This window comes from Lissotriton vulgaris, chromosome 7 (genome assembly GCF_964263255.1).
Source record: "Lissotriton vulgaris chromosome 7, aLisVul1.2, whole genome shotgun sequence".
NCBI classification, from domain to species: domain Eukaryota; kingdom Metazoa; phylum Chordata; class Amphibia; order Caudata; family Salamandridae; genus Lissotriton; species Lissotriton vulgaris.
Window position 1 is genome coordinate 501,518,405 of NC_141695.1, and position 21,186 is coordinate 501,539,590.

The 21,186-nt window shown below is 44.6% G+C and overlaps 1 protein-coding gene across 2 annotated transcripts in view; it reads left to right on the plus strand.

The window, feature by feature from the left end:
• Positions 1-21,186, plus strand: part of ELAC2 (elaC ribonuclease Z 2) — a 309,189-nt gene that overhangs the window by 122,109 nt on the left and 165,894 nt on the right. The window contains exons 8-14 of one of the 2 annotated variants that reach the window (XM_086930589.1): positions 5,733-5,788; positions 6,389-6,447; positions 6,540-6,612; positions 6,955-7,067; positions 15,311-15,409; positions 20,596-20,734; positions 20,821-20,906. In XM_086930589.1, coding sequence (XP_086786715.1) covers positions 5,733-5,788; positions 6,389-6,447; positions 6,540-6,612; positions 6,955-7,067; positions 15,311-15,409; positions 20,596-20,734; positions 20,821-20,906 — 625 coding nt within the window. The remainder of the gene's footprint in view (positions 1-5,732; positions 5,789-6,388; positions 6,448-6,539; positions 6,613-6,954; positions 7,068-15,310; positions 15,410-20,595; positions 20,735-20,820; positions 20,907-21,186) is intronic. The other variant, XM_086930588.1, reaches the window with a different exon arrangement.

Genomic DNA, 21,186 nt, shown 5'->3' on the forward strand with positions numbered 1-21,186 from the left:
CAATCGCACATTCGATTTCAACTGAACAACATAAGGGGAGATATCAAGTAGGCCCACGTCGTTTGGACCCGTCGCCCACAAAGATGCAGGAAGAGAACTCAATTCCGGTGGAAGCTTATCGAGGGACAAGTACATGGGAGAGACTACCCTCTCTCCTAACGTAAGCTTTATACCCGCAGGAGAACAATACAAAGTCGCATACAAGCGTTTAAGCAAATCCAGACCCAAAAGATTTTCACCACAACCAGTGGTTAAAATCAACGGAGCTTCGAGCTCACGAGGCCCAATTTTAAGGGGCAAAGGGCGCGAAACTGGATTGCTAACGGGGGCGCCAGAGAATCCAACAGATACATTTGTTAAGCCAGACAAAGGTGCGCCAGGGAGTTTCGAATGCATGATAGAACTTTTCGCTGCACCAGTGTCCAACAGAAAAGGCTCAACGACGCCCGATGTAGCAACTGCGACGTAAGGCCCTCTCTGATCAACCGGAACTGATACCACTCCCTCTCCTTGTCTTTGGCTGTCCTAGTAATTACTATCGTCAGTTCCCTGATCGACGTAATAATCGTCTACATTGTACTGCGCAGATCGTCCTTGCGATGATCCACGTTGGTCGAAACAATTATTAGAATTTGACGAGTTATCAGAACAGTCGTTCTGAGCACCACGACCTCTACCACGTGATGCGTGCTGTGAACCACCACGACCTCCTCTAGACGAATTACCACCACTACGGTCATTTAAAGCAGGACAATCAAATTTAATGTGTCCCTCCTGTCTACAATAAGCACATTGGTTGTACCCCAACGAAGATCTCTGAAAAGATGAATCATTACGCGGCTGCGATCGATTTGATTGCGACTGCGATCTATTCTGCTGAGGCGCATTCTGATTAGAACGCGGCGGATATGCTTGTTGTAACAACACTTTAGTTTTCAGCTCTTTCGTCTTTTTATCGGCACGGTCATTTTCCTCTTTTTCTCTATTTTCGTAATATTGTGCCGTAGCCAGAATCTGAGCTGAGGTAGAAACGGCCCATGAACTTTCTGAATTTTTCAATTTATTGCACAAGTCGGGCAATAAGTTCGATACAAATTTATCCACAAACAGCCTTTGTCCACCCTCAGTACCCATATCCTGCCCACTATGATCGACGAATGTTTCCTCGAACCTCGTAAAGAAGTCTGAAACACTCTCATCTTTCTTCTGCTTACAGGCTGACAACTTGTCCCAATTTACCCTCATAGCTGGCATAAGCGTTTTCATTAACGTAATGATTCGCTGGGGAAGAAGTTCAATCAACTGATCTGGTTTAGTAGCAGCCACTTGTCCAGCGTCTGCCGCTGTAATGGCAGCCCAATCACCACCTAATTCATTCGCGTGATCTTGGTGACGAATCTTGGCCCATACCGGTTGCGGTACGACATTGCCAAACAACATGTCGATATCGGCCAGATTCATTATCGTAGCGTCTACGAGCTGCGATAATTCTTTGTAATACCCCGCAGGATTTTTGCGAGGATCAGGCAAAGTTTGTTTCACCTGAAGCACTTCCGATCGTTTCCAAGGGAGGTGTATCCACACTCTCTGGAAATGTGCTGGTATTGGAGCATTAGCATTAGTATTATCAGCGGGTACCCAAACTGGCGGAACTTCTCGCATAGGATATTGGCCAGACCCATCTCGTTGTTCAATGTCCTCAACGAACAATGCATGAGGAATAGGAGCAGGACGAAGAGATAGCAACCGTTCAATAGCACGTCGGACATTAGTATCGACTATCAGTCCAGTTGCGAACTGAAGCCGAAGATTAGACAGGGCGGTCAGCACCTCGTCAGGCGCAACAGCCGCTATCTGATCATGTAAGAACTTGCACATTTCATCAAACACATATCTCTGAGTAGGTATGTTGAATTGATCAAACGTTTCGAGGACAACACGAGGTGGATTTCTAACAGGGTTTATCATCCAACCCATCGCCATATTGTATAGCGCAACACGTTCTCTATTACCAGGAAGCTGGCTACGTCTCTGTGGACCATCAGAACCTGCAGGCCCAAAAACAGGTCCGAGCGACTGAAAGAAGTTTGTCGCAAGGGGAGAATCACGATTACGAGTAGAGGGAGAAGAGTAAGACACAGGACTAACAAGAGAAGGAGTAGAGACGTTAGCAGCAACAGGGGTTAACAACACAGGAGCAGTAGCGTGAGCAGTAGCGGGAACAGGAGTATGTGGAAGCGGAGGAGCAGTAGGAATAGAAAGAGGCAAAGGAGCAGGAACAGTCGGAAGAGCAAGTGCAGGTTGAGGAACTGGTGGAACAGGTACGGCAGGGACCACAGGAGCTGCGGTACCCTGTACGTACGGAGGTGGCGACTTCATAAGATAGGACATTAAAGAATCCTCAACTGCCTCTTCCTTCTTATCCGACTCCGTAGACAAAACAGGATAGCATTTGTCTATGGACATACGCTGTAATCTCTCAAACACTTCCTTATCCTTATCCTCCTTATCACGCTGAAACTGCTCAGCTTTCTTTACAATAGTAGCAACATTATCTCGCTCACTACGTTTATTTTGTCTGATCTCTTTCTGTCGGGCTTCTTTGCGCCAGAACCGAAAGGCATCAAACATGGCCGGCCTAGATTTACGTTCGAACAACTTTATTTCCAAATTATCTAAGATCGACGCTTCGAAGCTACCGTGAGGTGGCCAACGAAGATCGCCGTCTTTCTTTGTATATTTGATCCAATAATCGTTAAAAGCAATCGGGCCTAGCCCATGTTTGCTATATAGGTCATAAGTAGGAGTTCCAACCGGAGGTATCGGACATGAGTCCTCCAGCAGGGAATCCGCACCACAAGGTCTAAAGCAACTGAACAAAGTACTGCGACCAGGCATCTTGCACACTAGCCGAGTTTCACAAACTTCAAGGGTTACGGGATTTACCAAGTCCCAGCAAGAACAAAACCCTCGGTCTTTGGCGGCTGCAGTCGTCAAACAAATACAACAACAACAAAGTACGCTAGCAAAGTGTCACCGACAAAAACACTCACACAGCGTGTACAACAAAGACACCCGCTAAAGTGTCTACAACAAAAACACTCGCTAAAGTGTTTACAACTAAGAACTCTGGGAGCGACCCACAAATACTTAACTCAAAGATCAATGGCGTCCTCAGGAAGGCCCGTCAATCGTCTCGCTATACCAAGGTCTACGCCAGGCGCCAAAACAGGTCTACAGTCAGGGTAGCAGTCCGTCGCAGCCGTTAGGAGGCGGGAATCTTCGCGGGAAAAGTCTTCGGGCCACTTATTTCGACAACAGGATCGATGAAGCGGGGTGCACCTTCCCTCGGAGATTTCACACGAAGTTCCTCACGATCGTCAGGCTTGGACCGGTACCACTGATGCAGCCCCACGTTGGGCGCCAACTGAAGGACTGGATTCTTTGGACCCAGCGGTGCCAGGGCACAACACCTGAAACCTTCGTGGGTAACCTGCTCCGGCGTACAAATCACAGAGACACGGGACACTTCCTTCGGCGTCAAAGAGTCAAGGTTTATTTACTGCAGGGAACACAGAAGTCACAAGAAGTACATCGAGTGTAGTTCGGGGAGACTGCTTCAAATTGTATTTGTGGATCGCTCCTTTTATACAGTTTCTACCCATAGGATAACATGATACACAATAGTTTACAACCTGGTTCCCACAAGTCGCTCTCAGAGGGGTCGCTTAGATCACTTTGAAACACACAAGATCCGGAACATAAGTGCGGAAACATTTGGCGGTTCCCAACTGTAAAAACCCATCTTCCCACCATTAGCAAATTCCAATCAGCAGTAAAGTAGATCGAAACAGGAACGAAGACAGGTGCAGAGGAAGACGGAAACAGTGGGGAGATCGGAAAGGGTGTAAAAGGGGAGTGTCGAGAAGCACGAGATACAGGCATCAAAGGGACGTGCCTAATGAGATGCACAACTGAGACAATAAGCCCGTGCGGCAAGATGAGCCTCGAGCGGCGCCATCTGCCTTACAGTAGCATCCCCCTCGTCATAAAGACACTTTCAAAGAACATGTGTCTTCCGCAAATATCTTGGGAGTCCCAGGGTCGCGAAGCGGACAGCGTCCGTTCGCTGGCTACTTGAGGGCAAGAGACAAAATGGATGCCGTATCTAAGATGGAACCCGTGGGTACAGATGACAAACCCACATAACAAACGAACGGTTTAAGTTAGCACAGCGAAACTGCGCACACTTGCTAAACTCGTCATTTGCGGTTCATAGATACTAGACTCGACCATATTCGTGTGAGTCGAAAACACCACTTACAATTGTCACGGAACCTCAAGATGTCAAGTCGAATTGTAACAAGACCTACACCCATTCTAGGTACACTCTTCATTTCCCTAGATGCCAAGTGGACCGGAGTAAAGGTTTAAAGAGTGCTCCTTGGGATGCTAAAAAGACTCAAAAGCTTAAGGCATCCTTATCTAGACTACTTGAATGTAGAGCCTCCGATATATTGGTATGTTGGCTGCTCTAGCAGAGCATTTGGGCCCTAGTGGCACATTTAGGGGTGTTAAGGAATTTAGGGGTGTTCACAAGTACCCCTGGATGTCGAGCATTGACGGCTTGACTTTCACATTCCTGGACCTTAAACTTCTAGGGGAGTGATTTAATTGGCTGCGCCAATGCAGTGCAGTAAATTGTCTGTGGCGGAGGAAGAATGTAGGGTGCAGACCCTGCCTGTTTGACTTTGGATTTCGTGGTCCTGAAATGCCTGGGGAACGTGGTTGAGTGCATTGCTGTGATGAGCGTCCACTATCCACAGCACACTACATACTGTGAGACTCTTCAATAGTTTATTTTAGTGCCCAGCAAATGTCCCCCTCTGTTTACCAGCAAAAGAATCCATGCATCAGTGAAAAGGTACAGTGAATTACACAATTACCTTTAACATTACAGCTTCCTTCTTTTTGGGTATTTGTTTCTGACTTAAAGAACTGGGCCCCTGGATCTTTCTGGCCTAAAACCCAGCCTAAGGTAATTACTCTCAGCTGCCAAAAGGACTGAAAGTTTAACAAATTAGTAATTCTGAAATTCTGACCATCACAGCTAACTTGTAGCAAAGGCAGCTAACAGATTCAAGCAGTGGTGTTGCTGTCAGATGATATGGGCAGTTTGCAAGTCCACTACGTCCTATAAGAATTCAATGGCCTGATTTGCCTACTGCCCTTTCTGCGGAGTACGGGCAGGTCCTCACCAGCAAAGTGAAATATGAAAAAATCTGAAAATTAGCTGCATGTGGTGTCGGTGACTTCTTGGCTGTAAGTGCTACATGACAGACTGCAAAGTCCTGTTGCTCTTGTGTAGGCTAAGATTCTGAACGTGTTCTGATAATTCGTGGCTTTGAGACCCACCAGCGTTCAGGCAAGTCCTCCTGCCATACCCCCAATTACTATCAACTTAAAAATTGGCTTAAAAAAACATCTATCAATATTAACATTATTGTTTGCTAATAGTCTCCTCTGCGGCTAGTCTGTGCTTACTCAGGTCTTTCCAAGGGAGCTTACCTTACCCCCCTGCCTCTCATTAATTACTACGATTAAGTATAGAGGCTCGTGCATTAACTGCTGCCTTTGACTTTCATGTCATTTTTCTGTTACATTTGCTATATTTTAGAGCAGCCTGTATTGTAAATTATTTATTAAATTAAATTTGATTTATTTTACTTTAGAGACCTCGGAAAGAATAGGAGCCAGCAGTTCTCTGGTTATAGCGTTCATTTGCAAGGTAAAATAGTTGATTATATATTCGTTTACAGTTATTTTGGCTTCAGTGTTTATGTAGCAGTAAATAATTGTAAACGTTTGACATTGCAAAATGCACAATTGTGACTATAGTAATAGCATGCTTTCATTGTTTTTCAGATAAAACAGAATAATGAAATAGTAAGCAAAAGGCTCATTAATTGTTGCTAGTCAAAATAAGCATAACAAATAACATAGATTTAGTTCTCTTGAAAGCCGGTGTCTCTTTGATACAAGCCCTTCAACGTAGAATGCCTCCTCTCACAAACATGATGGACCCAATAGCCTACTATTGAGTCATTGATATTTGTTTCACAACTATATAGCTTTATAGCAATATACATCCATATAGCTTTCAGTAGTGCAAAACTGAAAAATGTGAAAGCTGACCAATTTTCCACGTTAAATGTGCTTTTATCTTATGAAGCTAAGCAAATAAATATTTGGGCTTATGTAAACAAAAGTTTTAATATGTATTTACGGGATACGGCAGGTACTATGAATAGTATTGTCACTTTTAAATTAGCAGATTATTCCTTGTTACTGTAAAGATGATGAAATTGACAGTTTTCTATATTTACAGCTTCACCCAAAAAAAGGAAACTTTCTGGTTCTTAAAGCTAAAGAGCTGGGGTTGCCAGTGTAAGTACAATGGCTTGAATTTTCTTTTGTTTAAATGTGGTGACCAAGGATGAAAACATTTGTGTTGATCCTCTTTTTGTTGATTGTTGTAGTGGTACCGCCGCAATTGCTCCATTTATTGCAGCTTTAAAAAGTGGGAAAAGTGTAATTCATGAAGGGAAAGAGGTAAGTCAGGACACTCCTTTTTGTTTCACCAATAACTGTTGTCCAAAACCTACGAACAATGAATGAATGAATGAATTTGACTTAAGTTATGCAGGGAGTCCATGTGAATTTTTGACATTAAATACATGGGAACCGTTTTCTCTGTATTTCAGATAAATTACACTATCCACTTTTTCTTTATATCCTCACATCTTAAGCTGATGATCATGGGATGCCTGGGTAGCACCGGAGCATAACCCATAATTATTTGCCTCTGCAAGGCACCATGGGGGCACCAGTGTTTATTGTAAGATTGTTGTGACGTATCCCATTGGGTCTTACTGGTCTCACATTCTGTTATAGATATTTCCTGAAGAGGTCTGCACTCCAACTGATCCTGGCCCAGCGTTTATTGTAGTAGATTGTCCTAATGAAGACTTTGTGGATCCCATTTGTGAAAATTACACTTTCAAAAGGTAATTCAACGTCATGTTTATTTTGTCATTGGTCTCTGGGATGTATTGGTACCCTTTATCTATTATTCATAATTTGGCCCTCCTTAAAAATCTTGGGCCTCTTTAGTGTTGCTCCTCGATAGTCACAAAGTCATGAATAAAATGTTTTTTCAGTGTTCATCTCACTCATCAATCTACTATTATTATTTGTGTTTCTTTATACTTTTTCACCGTTTCAACCTTATGTAGAGGTTGTTGTACTTTAGAATAAGTATTACTGAACGGGTCGGACTTCAAAGTGTTAATATAAACCACCATATCTCATTTGTTGGCATGGCATAGTTGGCTTATTGAGTGTGTTTGGATTCTTATGTATTCGGAATTTCAATTTTTATTGATCAGTAAACCTTCATGACATCTGTACGTCTCTGACCATTGTGTGTGTTGCTGTTTCTCTTCTTCTTGTTATGGTTGTGCATTACTTGGTTAATTTACAGCAATCCTTTGTTTATTTAGTTTTTTTTAAAGTGCCAAAAAACACCTTCAGTGGCCCCAGAGTACTTTGTGGTGGGGGCACATGTAAAGATGGTATGTAGCTGGATTAACGTTACGGGCCTGGTGATATGGGTTCCGGAGTAGCATTCTACTCGCTTGAAAAAGCTCTTCAACGCCTCGTCAGGGGTAGTTAGTGCTATATAAAGTCAATTACAATACAATATAGGGTTCAGTAGACCAAGATGTAGTTGTACGACGTGTCCAGGATGCACCACCTTTAAAAATGCCCTGAACATCTCTTGTAGAGCACCGGATTATCAAACTGTCAGGCGGAATAGGTGTGTCTTTATAGATTTCCTGTCAAACCTCTTGAGTATAGTGTGGTAGGTGGAATGCATCCAACGTTCTAATGTTTTCCACCTTCAGTGAGGCCTCGATTTTCACTAATATTTCTAACTTGCGCAGCCCCTCTTTAGTCCACTTCTTGATATTTCCATAGCACAGAGGCTTGACCCCTTCTGAGCCTCTGGGGTCCAAAGCTTATTCCAAAAGCGTATGGAAGCTTGATAGCCTAAAAATATCCACGCCTGCAGGTTCTCTTCCTGTCCTATCGCCGGGCACATTGTCAGCGTCGGCGGGCGGCGGGTGCCGGGCTATTGTCAGCAAACGCCCCGCCATGACCGGGAGGGGAGAGCTGGGGGCTGGGAGTGGGGGAGGAAGGGAGAGAGCGGGAGTGGGGTACAAGGCAAAGGGACTAGAGGGTGCTCAAACATTACGGGGGGAAAAGGGGTTGCTTAGCGAACCTGGAAGTCCAGGAAATAAATGGCAACTCTTCATTTGCCAAAGATGTTAACCAAATTCGTTTTCCTTGTCTCCCTCTTTGAAGCAGCCATCAAACCCACTCAACACATATATTTCTTCTTGCCACAACATTTCCCTTTAAGGTGTTGTCCAGTGTATATGTCGATGTATGGGAGCAGGGACGTAGCTAGAGCTTCTGGGCCCAGGGCTATCCCTCAGATTGCCGCCCATGGCCGATAGCGGGAGGCAAAGAGAGGCTGCGGAAAAAGGATGTATTTGCTCCGGAGCCCCCAATGAAGACAACCGTGTAGCTTAGCTCTTTCGCGCCAAAAACCTCCAGCTTGGTTTTGATATATAGAAGTTCATTTCACACAAGGCCTAGTGACTTAGAGAAATCACACACTGCTTTTGTGTTCTGACATTCTTGGCATGCTTTACATCATAACGTAAGACATACTACATTATTTCATCCCGTTGCCATGTATTTTTAACCTTATTCCTCATCACCACATTCTGTACCTTCCAGACTGTGTTGTGACCCCTAGCTATGTTTGTGCCCATCCATTTCTGGTGCTTTCCAGCAGTTTTAAGATCTTCTTATAGTTTCTCGTTGCTCAAATGGGTGTAATTTATAATATTTATGTTTCCCTCATCTTCATTGCTTGATTTTGCTCGCGCAGAAGTGTCACTCATAGAAATGTCACTCATAATTACTCTGAAATTCTAAAAATGTCACACATAGCAATCTTAAACCTTGCTATGCATTATGATGTTATTTATTTCATATTGAGTAGTTTAATAAAAATCAATTCGTTGATTACAGCACTGTGCGCAGCGCCACCAGCTATTATTAACCTGGGGCTGAAAGTAAGTTGCATGGCTAGTCTAAGTAATTACATTCCAATAAAATGAGGCATGATGCGGGGGCAAGCCTCAGGAGAAGAGGCTGACTGAGGTACACATAGCCTAGATATCTATGCTGTATTTTGCTTGCTCTGTAGGTTCGAACCATTTATATAGAGCAAACCTAGCCAGAGGGGCAATGGAGGGCTGCCTATTTATATCCGCAGAGCATGACACGAAAAAAGTACTAACTTAGATGGTGACATGTTATCAAAACTCTATCTAATAATTGAAGCCCTTCTAAATGCTGTGCTTCCCATATCATTTACCATATGCCTTCATCAACCCTGGTGTTGGGTGTGACAGACCGAACAACGATGTGATGTTGTTTGATTTAAAACTTACGAGCACTGCAAACAACTTCTCAATATATTTATTCCATTCAAAGAAATTGTGGAGATACTGCAGAGGAGTTCTGCAAACATTGGCAATCCTGCTGCTGAATAAGTTGCATCCAGCGTGGGTAAGGACCGCATGGCCTGGGCTGGCAATAAACTATGTCAGTAATATATGCTGACACCCGTGAGTCACAGGGCTGCTGTTGCATACATCCGAGCTGGATGCAAGGTAAGATAATGCATTTGTTCCACGCTCTCTCGCCAAACTCCTTTGGTTTCTGATATTTATATCGCGTGTGGTCAGGAGAAACCGTCTTGTCAAGTCGAATTTACTTTTCTTTTTTATGGGTCCAAATATCTGTGTGAAAATGAATGACGGGAGACTTCCCACATCTCCGAAGATGTTTGGTTGCACCCACTCACCACCTGTAATAACATGCAAGAAATCCCCAAGTATGGGGCGCCTTGGCATTGCCCACCGACCACAGCTTTCAGCATTCTTTCTCATCCATCTCCCCTTCAACCACTCAGCTCTACAACTCATCACTGCCTTACTAACCTTTGTTCTTCTTCCTAGGTTTTCTAATGCGGCTGCACTCTTTACTCAAACTGATTCAGTATCGAAATAATTCAAAGACCTGGCGGCATCTCCCTGCACTCCCTCAAAAGAAGAGTTTCCCAGAAAACCAGAAAAGACTGGGTTTTAATAAACAAAAACAAAAGGGGGGGTTCCTGTCTGTGTTATTCAATTGGCTATTGAAAATTAGACACTTTGCAGATAAACATAAACCACTTGTAACTAGACATGTAAAGATATTTATAATCCAAAAACTCTATAAATTGCTCTTTGTACTCATATTTATTAGTAGGAAAACATTTAATTAAAATTGTACAATACAGTTAGGCACAGTCTCTATTCAGTGTTAAAACCTGATGGCTCTGGGACCCACATACGCGGCGGCAGTGCAGCACTGATGGCCCATGACGGCGGTCTTTATAATTTATTTGGGGACACTGTGTCAGTGTCCCCAAATAAAGGTCGCCGTCATGGGCCATCAGTGTCGCATGGCGGCCGCCCCGAAAATAGTGCCGCCTGGGGCGGACCGCCCCCACTGCACCACCCTAGCTACGCCAGTGTATGGGAGCAGATACACTAGGCTTGGATGGGGGATGGGCCAGGGCTTTGTGTGTGTGTGTGGCTCTGTGTGTGGGTGCAAAGATTAAGCTATTGGCATTGTAAATGACAATGCCATTTATTTATCTGTTTTCAAAACCAACACATAAATGAAAATGTCATTTACAATGCCAATAGCTCTAACTTTTTCCAAAGGCGAGACCGTTGCATTGTAAATGCTTGTTGAGGTATGGGTTCATTAATGACATGTACATGGTGTCAGTAGGCCTACTACACACTAATTCTACTGGCATTGCTTTCTTGATGGTGATTTCGGGATATGCCCCACAATCCATCCCACAGAATTAAACTGTTTTATTTAAGCGATCCTTTGCTTATCTTTAGTATCTATGTAGTAAGCCAGTCTCTAATAAAATACCCATGGTTTAGTTTAATTAGCACAAACAATGTATCGAAAAATAAGTGGAAGCAAGAAAATTGAGGAAGCCAAAAACGGAGAATGAATTGCATTATTTAATGTATTCAATCATAGAAAGCAAAAGCATAAAATATAAAGAATAATCCAAAGAATATAGAATGGGTATTTGAGAGAAAAAACGATCAAGCACAGTACTAGATACTATCTTTATTGGTACAGGGTTTGAACCTTTAACTTGCATTGTCTTTTCGTTCAAATTCTAGACCAATGGGTGAAGCTAATAGATGACCCTTTCAAGGTTTGATCGGATTATGTTGGACTTGATATAGAAAGAACCCAGTCAATTAGCCATATGCAGATCTAGCTCAAGTTTGCAGAATCTTTGGCCCAAAGGAATCTATATCAGTCAGGTTGGAGTTTAAGTGGATACTGGTCAAATGTTGAGGAGATGTCAAAGGCAGAAGTGTGTTGCGACAAAGCTCTTTTTGGACCAGTTGCTCAAAAAAGTGGTTATGCAGTTAAAGCTGTTTGAGCAGCTTTAGCCTAGTGAAACTAGTTTTTAGGTTTCGCCTGTCGAAAGCTGCGCAAGCAGCGTTTCGCGCAGGCGAAATCTTTTGTTTTGCAGTATGGTGTTTGTCCCGCCTCTGTTTCCCATTGGCTAGCTCCATAAATGGAGGCTAGCCATTGGAAAACAGAGGCGTCAGTCATTCTGTGAGGCGACTCGTGGGCGTTCCTGAGAATTTTTCCCATCAGGCCCCTTTTAGGACGTCAGTGCGGCGGTGGGCGGGGCTTCTTTTCGTCATTCCGCGGCTGACCGCCGCCGGAGGAAGTCCAGGTCCAGGTGAGTCCCTTCCTGCTGTCCGTGCTTTTCCCGCCGCCCCTCCCGCTGTCCGTGCCTTTCCCGCCCCCTCCCGCTGTCCGTGCTTTTCCCGCCCCCCCTCCCGCTGTCAGTGCCTTTCCCTCCCCCCCTCCCGCTGTCCGTGCCTTTCCCGCCCCCCCTCCCGCTGTCCGTGCCTTTCCCGCCCCCCCCTCCCGCTGTCCGTGCCTTTCCCGCCCCCCCCTCCCGCTGTCCGTGCTTTTCCCGTCCCCCTCCCGCTGTCCGTGCCTTTCCCGCCCCCTCCCGCTGTCCGTGTGCCCGTTAACCCGCCACCCTCCCGCTGTCCGTGTGCCCGTTAACCCGCCACCCTCCCGCTGTCCGTGTTTCTTGTTGCTTTTGGGTTGAGCACTCCATGGGAGTGTATGCGTGTTACAGCTGCCTGAGTTGGGCATATCTTTTCCACTGCAATCTGTTGGCCATGTGCTTCTTTCTGCCGCTCTATATTGTGCTTGTCCTCATGTCTCGCTCTGTCCCCGATTGCTTCTCCTTGCCAACAGTTGTACCCTAGTCTTAAACCTGTTGCTTCTCCAGCCCATTCCCTCACTTTACGTTACTTCTCTCCATCCGTCCACTCCTTCACTCGCGCCCGTTGCTTCTTCACACCAGCCCCCCACCCCTTGTTGTTTGCCCTCACGCTCCCTGTGTGGCTTCTATTCAACCCACCTGTTTGTTTTGCTTTTGTTGTTAACATTTGTCCACATTGGTAAAAAAAAAAGAAAAACATAAGGCTCATCATTGGGATTGCTGCAGAAAAAGGCCAAAAACTTGACAAATTCAATGAGTGTCAAGGGCGAGAGCGGTTGGTTTTGCTAATGATTGTTTACGTCTAATTTGACAGCACAGCTAGCTGCTGACCTCAGTGGTCTTTAGCTCTACCAAGAGGAGTAATTCTATCACGTTTTGGTATTGGCTGTTTGATGTATCTTTCAGTTTCATATGATCTGCTTCCATTGAAAGACATGAGCAACTATGTTATTGCAAAAGTATACTGGTTTGTCTTACATGTTTTATTCTAGATGTGTATTGCATATAGAAAGCAATCTGGTTTTTTTTTCACAGCTGGAGGTTTTTATTATGTTATATTCTGGAAGGTCTACAATCATGTCATCTAGGATGCTGCCTAGGCCAACGTCGTTTTATTGAGAGGGCACTTGTTCTAGACTTAAACTTGGCATGTGATTTTAGTTGGCTTACATATCCAGGGTGATTGGTTTGCCTCTTCCCCAGGGAACGGTGTGAGTCACAGATTTGCACATATGTTTACATCTACACATGCTCATAAGGCCACACAATCCAGCTGTCTACTGCATAAATAGGCATTGGCAACGCCATTTGGCTTCGTGTTAACGCACAAAAACGGAGGCATGCACAAATGCATCTTGCAGACAATAACATGATAAAACATTCCCTGTTGGCTTTGTCCATGGTATTCTATTTACAGATGGGGTGTTTTAGGGCAGTCTTAAAGGAGTGAGTGCCTAATTGCCTGTGCAGAAGGATTGAAAACTGGACCCAAACAGTAGCCAGGGGCTACTCAGAGAGTTGAGATGCCACACACACACACACACACACAAATTCGGCGTCTGAGTGCAACAGAATATTTGCTTTATAGGGCTATGGCCCTAGCATGGTCCTGCAAACTAGTCAGTATTTAATATAGTGTTGTGTGTTTTTTGCTAGCCGTCCAGCCCGGTGTCAACATTGAGAGGAGTGCTTGTTTTCAAAGTTGTTCTGAAGTTGTATTCTGGGAGGATAAAACCCACGAGAAGGGAGTTCTTATTAGGAAAGTTAGTCAAGAGAGAACTTGCGGTGAGCCAGATGTTTTAGTCTTAAAGATGGTGGCTCCGAGTATGAGGATATGCTCCAAAATATAGTTGGAATAAGAGTGCATAATGTTTGAAGGATTGTAAAAGGAGGGTGTAGGCCGGGGGATCAGTGTAGTGAGGATTCTTTCAGCCTGAGATTCCCGATGGATTGATAATTGTTGGAGTGGCAAACACCTGGAACATCACATGACTGAACAACTGGCATAGTGCAGGTAACATTAAATTGAAAGCCACCAGAGTTGGTATCAATATCATATTACTGCAAAACACTCCTTCAAGCTGCTCTGGAACAGAACTGGATATGAGCGGGGTTCTCAGGTGATTTCCACAAACATTTGCAAGTACTACAACGCAGCACTCTCATTTTATAGTGTGCCATTCACCCCATGAGCTGCCAGCCGCCACCTCGGCTCCTACTGCTTCTGCCACCGCGCTCGTGTGTGTGTGGCTGGCTCTGGGTGTGTGTGTGTGTGGCTCTGGGTGTGTGTGTGTGTGTGTGTGTGGCTCTGGGTGTGTGTGTGTGGTAGTAATTGCTGTCTGCTGAGCTCGTCCTTAGGGTACAATAGGTCTCACATTTGCGAGAGATTAAGCTAATGGCAATGTAAATGACAATGCCATTTATTTATCTGTTTTCAAAACCAACACATAAATACCAATTTTGTCATTTACAATGCCAATAGCTCTAACTTTTCCAAAGGCGAAACCATTGCATTGTAAATGCTTGTTTGAAGGGCACATGTCGCTGTTGGTTCAGTGATAGGCAGTTGGAAACTGTCTCTGCTTCTAAATGGATATTGATACCGACTCATAGATTCAGCAGGGTAAAAGCAGTTCTATCAGAACATGTTTTGATCATTTTCAGGTGTGGTTATACCGTACTTTGTCCCCTCTATGCAGATGTTACTCTAGTTTCACTGACCTATTTTCAGTCTAGAGTTTCTTGGAGTAGGCTTCCCCGTCTGACTGTTTTCCCAACAACAGCTCGTCCAAATAACCTTACGGACCCTTTGAAGAAAGTGGCTCCAACACTGAAGGAAGGAAGGTACCTTTTTGCAGAAGTATGAGCAACTTCTTCCAAGCAGTTCTGTGATGGCAGATCCCTATGCAAAGGCATTAAAAGGGGGAAAAAGCCGGCTAATATTGAATTACCCTAAGCCATTCAGTAAAAGTTGCAACACACCTCAAAATCTTCACTTTATTTCCGTAACATCTTTTCACTTTGTTTTTACTCTGGCTTTTCTTTGTCTAATGAGGCACATATAGTGTTGTATACAGTATGAATAGTATCACCTATGTCCTAATCATGTTTGCCAAATCGGCCTTAGATCTTCTTTACCAATATTTTAACCCGCCCTCTCATTCACTTGGTTCTTCAAAGCTTTTCTCCTGAAGAATGATTAATTTGCACTTAAAACAAAATGTTCAGCATTTGTAGCATGCCATAAAATAAACACAGATTTTAATATTGCAGGTATCAAGATGAAAAGTCTGAAAACCCAGTATCCTTAGTTATTCATATGACTCCTGAGTTCATTCTTCGCAGTGTTAAGTACCAGCAGTGGATGGAAAGGTAGGTTTGTTTAGCATTTCAACTAAAACCTGCTTGAATTTGTTTTCAGCACTGTGTGCGTTACAAAAATCTGGCCTTTTCATTTTCATGTATTTAAAAATAAAATGTTTTAAAGAGCGGGTTCATTGGCAAAACATATTACCTCTGTGCCTGGAATTGCTTTTGCTAATTTTTATTTCTGGCAGAGACTTCTAAGTGCTGATTCTTCACCTTAGGATATTCCCCAGACATCAGACTGACTCTGGAAACATTTATGAGCAGTACCTCTGCGAGCTAATATATGGCACAGATGGCTCTGCGTCAGCCTCCTCCACACCAGGTGTGATTTGCGACAGTCCGTGTAGGTGTCACTCATGCAAGCTGACATCAGCTCCTTTCTTTCTGCACCAACAGACACGGACCCAGAACTACCTTGGTCTTTAGACCAAACTATTCAAAGTTTGTTCAATCAGTGTGAAAGGAAAATGTCCCATTTGAGCCCACATGGTTTAAGCCTTGTGGAGATTGTCATAAGCAGATGTCTGTGACCAATCCTCACAATACTGAGTTCGTCCCCACAGTTATTCCTGTGGCAGTTTGTCATTTAAGACCAAGTCTTGTAGTGGTCGAAGCGCAGCTCGACTTTATCGCGCTCCTCCATTTCGCTGGTCGCATAGTCATGGAGATATTCTTGTGCCTCACTGTCCCGCTTGTGCAGCCAATCCGCAGGGCTGGCACCAAATCTAACACTCGCGCCAGCCTGAATTTCCTAGGCTAGGGTTACTCCTGCCCATATCCAGGAGCTTTAGGATGTGATGTCACATCTTTGGCACAACCCCAGCTCTTTCTGGTGCGCCAGTGGTCCCCAAGAACCAAGAGTTACCCTATTTGTGTTGCTGTCAGTGGGAACTCCCTGCCAGCGTGGATACATTTCCAGATCCACACGGACTCCTATCCTGAACCTCATTCCAACCCTGAGATATTAACTGTAGAACGATCCATCTACTATGATTCCCTTTTCACTGGATACGAACGGCTTCCCTGTTCTGGTTCTGTCCGACTCAAACGGTGCCGCTCCAGCCTCAGTTGGAGCCGTACTTGACACTCTTCTGCCCTGTATTATGGGTCATCCCTCTTATTCAGATACCATCCCTTTGCCCTATGACTGACCAAGACTAATTCATGGTCTGTTTGGGGATGACTCCAACAAGGGGTATTTTGAGGATGATCTGTCCCCCTTCCCGCACAACGACCTCAAGACAACAACAGGTATGAGGTATAAAGATGCTAGTGACCTGGATTACTCACCAGACACCGACAGTCTCTCCGGACTGGCAACAAAGAAAACCGCATCCATTGCTATGGTCATGTAGAGGACAGTGAAAACGTTGAACTTGCAACTGACCGTCTAGCAAGTCAAAATTAACATAATCACTGAATTTCTTCAGCCAGGACAAATCAGAACTGAACCCCCCTTGCCCTTTAATGAGGCCTTTGATGAATGTTCTTTTAGTGACCCGGGCCAAGCCCTGCTTAGACTGTAGATGAGCTGGCAAATTGCCTGTCATCCTTGCGCTGCCCTTGAGGACCTGTACTTTGAGGCAGCATCCTACCAGAGATCTGGTGGTGCAAGCATTTACAGTCAAATTGAATTCAGATACATTCCCTACTGCTCCCTGATAGGAAATGGAAACAGCTAGCCACCTTTGGGAAGAAGGTATTTTCTTCCACCAACTTGGCATTGTGTTCCTGTCAACACCACTTGCCTACTGGGTCGCTGCACCAGCACCCTATTGGGACTCAGATGCCCAGGTTCTGCTGATGGTCCCAAAGGTGGCCCGAGCAATCTTATCGCATACCACAATGGATGGCCAGGATGCAGCTAAATTTACTATTTGCTGTGAGCTGGATAACACAAACTATTTGGCTATGGCCATTGGCTCCATGGTTGCTCTGCAGTCACGCCTGGATGCGCTCTACTTGCTTTTCAGGGGATGTCCAGGCCAATCTTGGGACATGCCCTTCAATGGATTCCACCCATTTGGGGCAAAGGCTGACACTGCGCTGTAGCACTTTATAAATAGCCCAGCTACTGCCTGCTCGTTGGTGCTCAGTGGTCTATCTTGAGCAGGTATCACAATATGGTGCTATAATCTTCTAAGTGCTATATTTTATTAAATCTTTGAAAATTCTTATCTCTGGTTCCCTACATTGGATTTTTGTTGTTTTGGTGTCATTGTAAGGATACAAATATTTCCTATTTTTATGAATTGGTGTTGGATTTTTATTATGTGTTGTGTCTTAATTATTTACTGAAATGGTGTTTGTAAATGCTTTACATACCTGTCTTGAAGTTAAGCCTGTCTGCTTGCAGCCATGTTACCCAGTGTTGAGCATAGGAATAATTTTTTAAGACCTATGCTGAGTCCTAACATGTGTTATTGGCCTTATTGCTAGTGGCAGACCTACATTTGCCCCTATCAATAACCCACTTTCCAACACTCAGCCAAGGTACAGGTTCCCTTTGAGAGGTGGAGGGGGGTCTCTGGCACCTTGCAAGTAGCTGTGAGGCCAGCCATGCCTGTTGACTGTCTGCTAGGCAATGATTTGGGGAGTTCACCTTGGGCGGAGGTCTCATTTAGAGATGTTGGGTCTGCCTGTGTGGGCGTGTGTGACCTCTTCGTTTATGGCAGCCGTTAAAGGCATTCAAGAGGACCTGGAGCCTGAAGGAGTGGTCTAGGTGCCTGCCGGAAAGAGAAGAAGCAGGGGGCGTGAGAAACCAGCCCCGAAGTTTCCACGGTCCAGGAGGAGGCAGACGTTGAGGGGGATGCCCTGGAGCCTACAGGGGATCAAGTGGCTGAACTGGGGGACCTGCCTGAGCTGACCCATTGGCAGCAGGAAGGAGGCCCCTTCAGGGAACAATTCTGCGAGGAGCATAAGTGCCCTTCTCTTGTTGGTTTGCGGCAGCAGGCTGCGAACCAGGCAGCAGATCATCAGTCTGGATCACATTGGATAATTCTGCAAGACTGGTCTCCTGTATAGGGAACCTAAGGTTGCTGAGACATGTGCTGGTGGTACCCCAGTGCTTCAGAGCCTTGCTAATGGGTCTGGCTTATGATGTGCCTTTGGCAGGACATTTGGGGGCAAGACAAGACCTTTGAAAGGCTTGTCACCCACTTTTACTGCCCCCAAATGTGGAAGAAATATGCCAGACTTGCCAGGCAAGTGGTAAGAGTGGGAGGAAGTGCAAGGCTTCTCTCCAACCTTTCCCAGTGGTCCGCACCCCATTGAGAGGGTGGGTTTTGACATTGTGGGGCCTCTGGATCCCAAGACAGCCATGGGCAACAGGTTCATCCTGGTCTTGGTGGACCATGCCACCCGATACCCAGAAGCCATCCCTCGCTGGACTGTGACTGCCCCCGTGGTGAGTCGTGCGTTGATGGGGATTTTCTCCTGTGTGGGCTTCCCCAGAGAGGTGATGTCCGACCGGGGTACCAACTTCATATCCAAGTATATGAATTCCCTGTGGCAGGAGTGCGATGTTTCATACAAGTTCACCACTCCTTACCACCCCCAAGGGCATGATTATGGGTCTTGGTGAACCCATGAGGCGTAAATGGGACATCCTATTACCGTGCCTTTTGTTTGCTCACAGAGGGTGTTCCAGAGCTCCTTATTGTTCAGTCCCTTTGAGCTGCTGTACGGCCATCCTGTAAGAGGACCTGGAGTCTAGTGAAAGAAGACTGGGAGAAAGCTCCCAGTAAACCTCCCCAGGATGTATATAGCTACATGCTGGCCTTCAGAAACAAGACTAAGCGCTTCAGACAACTCGCTCAGGCGAATCTGGAAGCCAGCCAGGAGGAGATGAAACAGTGGTATGATCAGAACGCCACGCTGAAAGTTTTAGCCTGGACAAAACGTGTGGGTAAGGAATGGACATCTCACCTCCCCTGCGCTGCAGTAAGTAACAGAGGCTTCACCTCCTCTGGGGACGTAAGGAACAGACGTCGCTCGACACCGACGAAGCATCCCCTGCCCGAGCCGTGCGATGTCTTTATGTCCATCATTTCGAAGTTACTATTCTTTGCGCTTCGGTTTGACTCCGCACCCGACGCAGCGCACCCCCCGGGCTACGCCGTACTTTGGGATTTCTATCTGTCATGACGTCGTGATAACTCCAGGTGGAGTTATTTGTTGCTAGAGACTTAACATAAATGTATCTATTTTTGTGGATATTTAGATAACTGTATTGTGGATTTTTGTCGTTTGGCCTTGTTTTGGTTTAGATAAAGATTCCTTATTTTTCGAATTTGGTGTGGTGTCAATTTGTAGTATTTTTACTGTATTACTGTGTGTTCACAAATGCTTTACACACTGCCTCTGAGATAAGCCTATCGGCTCGTGCCAAGCTACAAAGGTGGTGAGCGGGGGTTATATTTAAGTGTATCACCCGTACCCTGACTAGAAGCAAGGGCCCCTATTTAGACAAAAGTGCAAACCATTGCCAACTAGAGACCCCCATTTCTAACCGTATTGTAGTAGTTTTGGGGTAGCATTCTAAAACTGCTATCCAAAAGCCCCCTTATCTAGAATACACAATCTAGCTCTCCATAACATGTGGGTATGAATTGTTCAAGGAAAGTTTGGAGATTCAGCATTTTGTGGCAGAAGTGGAGACAAATCGTTCAACTCTAGATGTATGGAAAATATTGTTCCTTAGTTGGTAGCTCAAACATTACTAGTTTTCATTGCGATAGACTTTAGATACATACTCTGTCAGTGATTGAATTTTAGTTGCGCAGTTTTGAAGACTCCCCAGATCTTTTGCTCTAGCTCTCAAACCTGGAATCTCTTGTGACTAGTAATGATGTGAGCGGTTTGGGTACTCTACTGTTTGGCTCACAGGACACTGCACAAGAGGTTAAAGCCAGATCATACAGCGCTATCCCAACATCTGTTTTCTAGTTCTGGAAATGTAATTTATTTTGGGTTGGTGCAGCAATGGCTATTCACAGCCTTTAAAGATTAAGATTTATGGCAAGCAAGTGTGAGTGCAAAGAGATCCTAGTTACATGAGTCTTGCATAGTTTGGAAGTACATTTGTGAAAGTAAAGAAGCAGGTATTGTTATTGGAACTATTGTAAGGACAGTAAGGTGCATGTGTAGTTAATTTGCTGTAAACATGTATTTCTAATTTCTTTTTCAAGGTTTGGACCAACAACGGAACACCTGATTCTTAATGAAAATTCTTCCACAGTACATAACCTCCGTAGTGACAAAATTCAAACCCAGTTGAATTTAATTCACCCAGAAATTTTCCCTCCGCTAAGTAGAAACCAGAAAAAGGTAGGTAAGTTGGTCTGTCAGGCATGGTCACTCTATAGCCACATTAAGGGTTGAGTTTGAATGTAGCTCTTTCTTAACATTTTCAGGAAGAAAATGTATCCCTAAGTGTGCCTAGTGTCCGAGGCGAATGTCTTCTTAAGTATCAACTGAGGCCGAAACGTGAGTGGCAAAGGTTCGTGTCATTACAAGTTTACTTAGATGGCCACGTAGTTTAACCCTGATATTGGTTAATCTTCCAGTGAGATCTAGTTATTACTTATGCTGCCATGCTTGTAATTTTGTAATACAAATGTACCTTTAATGTGGATTTTAGTAGAATAAGATGTATAGATAGCCAAGCAGTAGCATTGCTATGCAACATTTTCAATACATGAACCTGTTATATCAAGCTGTTATTTCATTTATAAAGAATAAGGTAGGAGTTCTCATAAGTGATAAAGGGTAGCATACAT